Consider the following 6000-nt stretch of genomic DNA (forward strand, 5'->3'; position numbering starts at 1 on the left):
TAGCTTGGACCCATGGAGTGTGACTAATAATATTAAAATATTACAGCACTTTGTACTGGAAAATTAGATTATGAACAGTATGGGCAACTTCCTAAAGTTTAAGCTGGTCAAAATGAATTACTGGAATGACTGGACTGCATTACTGCACCTGAAAGAAAAGAGAGACTGGAGTCAAAGCTGTCATAGTTTAACATACATCAATTTTGTAAACAAGCCATTTGTGTGGAATTAAAGAGGATGGGCATCAGGTGGTTAAATAAAAAGGGCAAAAACAGATACATTTTGTACTGAAGGGATGTAAACTGCAGTGTCCTTTTGGTCAGCAGGGAAATTGTTTAATTTCTCATTACATAAATCATCTGGACCCTGACATGAGGGTATGCTATCAGAGTTGTCAGATAGCTCAAAAATGGAATGTCAGTTCAATTGTGCAGACGGATATATGTGAATTTGGAAAGCCACGTGTTGTTAAATTGGAAGCATAGATTGAATTTCCACAGATTATGCAGGGGCGGAAAGAGGAGCAATCATTTGAGTTACAGTGACTAGGTGAGACTGGGATTTTGTCACAATTAAACAGCTAAGGGGAGATCTGATAAAAGTTTTCAAAGTTATGAGGAATTCTGATAATATAAACAGAGAAAACTATTCCAATTAGTTGATAAACTGCAACTACAAGAAATAAATTTAAGGTGTTCACTAATGAATGAAAGAAAAGATGGCCCACTCCCTGAACGACATGTTCATCCTGGGCCACCTCCAGTGTCACAACGATGCCACCCGGAAACTGGAGGAACAGCACCTCATATTCTGCATTGGAAGCCTACAACCCAATGGTCTCAATGTGGACTTTACTAGCTTCAAAATCTCCCCACCCCCAACCTCATTCCAAGACCAGCACCCCCCTCTCAACCCCGCCTCCTTGACCTGTCCGTCTTCTTTCCCACCTATCCACTCCTCCCACCTCACTGACCAAACCCCCATCCCCACTTCCTACCTACACCCACCTTTACTAGTTTCATCCATGCCTCCTTGACCTGTCTGTCTTCTGTCCCACCTATCCGCTCCACTATCTACTTGCTATCACCATATCCCCCTCTCTATTTATTTCAGAGCCCCCTTCCCCTCCCCCATTTCTGAAGAAGGGTCCCGACCCGAAACATCAGCTTTCCTGCTTCTCTGATGCTGCCTAGCCTGCTATGTTCCTCCAGCTTCACGCTTTAGTATTTTTACTACCGGGAATGCTTTTAGGGCATGGACAGCCTTAGCATAAACAATGCGGAAATAGAACTAGCATTGAAATGGAAGTGATTGAAGATTTAAAGGATATAAGAAGATAGCCGGTGAATAGGTCTAGATTTTTTTCAGAGCCATGCAGAAATGCTGGTCAAATTTACTTGCTTTCTGTGCCATAAAGTTACAAATGTATGAAATAGGAGCAGAAGTAGTCTATTCAGGACCTTGAACCTGCTCCGTAATTCAATAAAAATAATTAATCGGTTTGTGTTTCAAATTCCACAACACAGCTACCCCTAACAACCTTTAATTCCCAAGCCTAACAAAAACCAGTCTACCTCTGCTTTAAAAATACTCAATGATCCCGCTTCCACTGCCTTCTGAGGCAGTATAAATTCCAAAGTTGCACAACCCACTGAGAGAAGAATTTTCTCCTAATCTTTATCTTAAAAGAGGTGCTCCCTAGTTTGGAAATTCTTCAACTCCAGGAAATGCTGGTGTATTTTCTTTTTTGTATTTAAGTTGTATTTGCATTTGCAGTGAATTTTACTGAATCAGGAAATTTTTATATATTGTAGATAATGTAGAAAATCAATTAGAACAGAAATTACTGAAATGTAACTATTGAAAAATTTGTAACAAAAATAAAGTACAAAATGGACATATTGATAACACCATTATCTCTTTTTAGTGGTCACAAAAAAGTCAGTCTTAATATTTTTAATTTACCTTTATAACATGTTTTGTTTAGAGTATTCTCTTAAATAAAAGGTACAGTAATATATGAAAGACTGGAAAGAGGCTAAAACCTGGTCAGGCAGCATCTATGCAGAGGAGGACATTTCATCAGGTTATGCTGATGTTAGGACATCTCTACTTTCTACTCCACAGATGCTGCCTGACCTGCTGTATGTTATTTCGTTTTATTTCAGACTTACGGCACCAGCAGTGTTTTGGTTTTGACTAAAAACAGTATATTTTATCAGGAAATAAGGTGCATTTGCAAATAGTCACTATTATTAGCACAATAATCTATATGAGCATTGTAGACTAAGTTGGGACAGGGTGGCTGGGTTGTAGAATTATTTATTCTGTCTTCCTCCCATCATTCACCCACTGGCAGAGAAAACGCAGCTAAAATGAATGCCCCAAATGCTTTTGAACTTTCTGTGAAAAGTATCCCGGATTGCTTAACAAATATGCCAAGTGAATAGAGAGAATTTTCATGATGAAGTCTTGTTGAGGAGGTGAAGCAGTTTTGCGTTGCTAGTTGATTTATTGCAGTGATCAGAAGGGTGTTTCTGAGGACTTTCGTATACTGAGAACTGGTGAATAAAATTTAATGAGCTCTGTTTATGCTAAATTATGTCAACTTAGACTAGTAAATGCTGACTACTGAAAAATAGACCTGAGTAATACATTTTTATTTACATTGAATATGCAGTTGGACAAAGGCCCATCATTTCCAATATATGGAATTAGCTTCCTGAAGAATAGCGGAGAAGGGAGACATAGAATAATTTAAGAAATAATGTTAAAAGGGAAAGAGAGAGAATCATATTCTTATAGATGGTGCGAATGACATTCTTCATCTATAATTATCTTGCATAGATCAAATTGCAGAGGTGATGCAGTATTCAGTCATATGGATTTGCAAGGATGTTGCCGGGGTTGGAGGGTTTGAGCTATAGGCTGAACCTTTTTGTCCCGCAGCGTCAGAGGTTGAGGGGTGACCTTAAAATCATGAGGGACATGGCAGGGTGAATAGCCAAGGTCTTTTCCCCAGGGCTGGGAGTCCAAAACTAAAGGTCATAGGTTTAAGGTGAGAGGGGAAAGATTTAAAAGGGACCTAAGGGACAACGTTTTCACACAGAGGGTGGTGCATGTGTGTAATGAGCTGCCAGAGGAAGTGATGGAGGTGGGTACAATTACAACATTTTAAAAGGCACCTAGATGGGTACATGAATAAGAAGGGGGTTAGAGAGATATGGGCCAAATGCTGACAAATGGACTAGATTAATTTAGGATATTTGGTCGGCCTGGTTGAGTTGGATCGAAGGGTCTGTTTCCGTGCTGTACAACTCTGATTCTCTTGCAGAGGGTTTAAAAAAACGTCGACATAACTGTGGGGATGAAGCCACGTAACAATGTTTTAACATGACCAACAGATTTGTATTGTTATTTGAAGCAACTTGGCTGTGTGGGAAAGTGTTATTTAATGTTATGCTGTTCAGCTATGCCTTGGATAATTCTCCAGTTTTTCTTTTGAAATAAGAGCTGCAGGAAAAGAAAAGAGTCTTATGTTGGACACAATCAGAGTTAACAATTTGTGGCTAGACAACAATACTCTGGAATCACTATGTATTCACCATGCTGAACTAGGTATCGCAAAAGAGGGCATTAGCACTCCATAAAAGTGAGAAGTGGGTGCCTCCATGTATATGTTGAGACTGTTTGGCACATTTTCCAGTTCTTTATAAAGTGGCCATTGTTGACTGATCAAACCTCCTTCATATGCAGACCCCGAGATCCAAGTCCTCAGTTTATCAGAGGGAGCACAGGAATTGGTTCTCCACTCACCTTTCGGTTGTGCGTCTGTATATACGAGCAGCACTTGGTACAATGTCCCCTGATGCACAGATTCTAGACCACATTAATTGTTCCTTTATCTTTTCAAAAATGCATTCCTTGATTTTGGAACCAAGTTAAAAGCTAGACCTATGTCTTTAGCCATTTGCTGATCATTTTTTTAAAAAATGCATTGTTAGAGCAGCCGAATAGAAGGATTTTTATATTTGTTTATTCATTCATAGAATGGCAAAGTTGTCATTTATTGCTCATCATTAATCATTGATCATCATCATTGAGAAGGTAGTTGTGAGGCATCATGGCGAAACACAATGATTTTGGTACACCCACAATGTTGTGAAGAAGAGAATTCAAAGCTTATTAAGAAATAGTAGGTACTGATCATATCATTGAACTAGAAATCCAGATCCAAGCTAATACTCTGGGCCATAGGTTCAAATCCTACAATGGGAACTGATGGAACTTTGAATTCAATGAATAAACAATGGTCACAAAATTCAATGCAAAAAGTCAATTAGTTTAATCGCAAGTTGAAGTCAGCAAACATAGCTGAGATGGCCAATGAGAACACAGGACTTACAAGAACTCCTTATCTTCAGTATTGTAGCAACATTTTTATGTGCATGCTAGGCTCTTGATTTCCTTAGAACTCAATACATGACTGACATATGTCACATTGATGATCTTGAGGAATAATTCCATGATTCAGAACTTCCAGCAACCTTGATAGGAGCCATGTCTTGGGAAAATTAGTGAATAGAGAAGTACTGATGGTGCTTGTGGTTTCAAAATTTTACTTTCTGATGAAAATTCCTGGTATTAGAATGAATCACATTATTTTGCTATCAATTGATGAACAGTGATTTATTTTCTTTTATTCTTTTATGGAATGTGAGCATCACTTAAGGCCAGTATTTGTTGAGTGGCTTGCAAGGCCACATCAAAGTTACATGTCATGGCTGTGAATTTGAAATAGTTTACAGGCCAGACCAGGTAAAGATGTCATATTTCCTTTTCTAAAGCACTTGAGTGAACCAGAGGAATTCTTATGGAAATTGACAATTATCTCAGTTTCATTTCCAGATTTATTAATCAAATGTGAATTTCACCAGTTGTCGTAGTGCAATTTGAACCCACGTCCCAAGAGCATTAGTGTGGGCCTCCGCATTACTGGTCCTGTGGTACTACCATTGCACCAGTGTCTTTTCCTGTCTGATGTTTAGTGATTAATTTTGATCAAACTATTCAAAAATGCATGTCTTAATTTCTGCTCTTTTATATTTCAGGCCATGTTGACATGGATTGAGGACAATTCTGATCCTGAGATTTTGGTTAGAACGGTGCAGGCATCTCATAAACCCATGGAAGCATTCAAAGAATGGAAAGAATGGTTGCTGCGGTGTCTGCAATTTTTGGAGAAGTGAATTTTAATAAATGCAAGTTGCTGAAGGCAATGGTGAGGTGTGGGATTCTTTTGAGCTCTTAAAAAAAAATTTGTTTTTCATGATGTGCGGGCTGCACCAAATTGTTGATGATGTGACTAGATACTGAATAAACAATCTTGAATAGGTTGTGCATGATCTGATAAGTCTGTTGCATCCATGCTTTGTTACAGGAAGTTTCAGAATATTTAGTATCCTTTTCAAGAAGAAAGTGAAGACATTTTTCACACAATTCTTGAAAATATGCTATGGATTATCAAAGTTTCTACTTGGGAAAATGAGTGAAGCTTATCATTTGAGTAAGACTTGCTTCAATAAGGAAGTTTTGCGGTTGTGTACACAGATTATGTATGTGCACGGCTAATGCTGAGTGGTTGAGAAAACCAAGGAGTGGGTGTAGCATTTACTTAATACATTGATCTTTCAGACTGAGTTATTACATGAGTGTTATGTATTTGCCAGTCAAAAATGTCAAAAGTAGTGGCACATGGCATCAATTTAAGGCTGAGATTATGTTGATATTTAGAACCTTGATTTCTAGGTTTTCAAAGTGGGAGAGACATTATTTTAGCTTTATGGATTGCTTTAGTTCACTTACTGGTAATTAGCTGCGTTTAGTTTTAACTGTCTTTACATGTGAACAAGCAGGTTCACAGTAGGATTTAAAGTGGCCCTATTACTTTGAAAATCGGCCATGCAATTTCTTTCAAATGCTACATGGCCTCCTAAGTTT

The 6000-nt window shown here is 38.3% G+C and overlaps 1 protein-coding gene across 5 annotated transcripts in view; it reads left to right on the top strand.

Annotated features, from left to right (window-relative positions):
* Positions 1 to 5279, top strand: part of LOC109936835 (archaemetzincin-2) — a 29080-nt gene extending 23801 nt beyond the window's left edge. For all 5 annotated transcript variants that reach the window (XM_048610684.1, XM_048610685.1, XM_048610686.1 and 2 more), the window contains exon 7: positions 5112 to 5279. In XM_048610684.1, the coding sequence (XP_048466641.1) occupies positions 5112 to 5249 (138 nt within the window). In that variant the 3' untranslated portion in view covers positions 5250 to 5279. The remainder of the gene's footprint in view (positions 1 to 5111) is intronic.
* Positions 5280 to 6000: the final 721 nt, after the last annotated feature.

Source organism: Rhincodon typus, chromosome 23 (assembly GCF_021869965.1).
Source record: "Rhincodon typus isolate 14 chromosome 23, sRhiTyp1.1, whole genome shotgun sequence".
In the NCBI taxonomy this organism is placed as follows: domain Eukaryota; kingdom Metazoa; phylum Chordata; class Chondrichthyes; order Orectolobiformes; family Rhincodontidae; genus Rhincodon; species Rhincodon typus.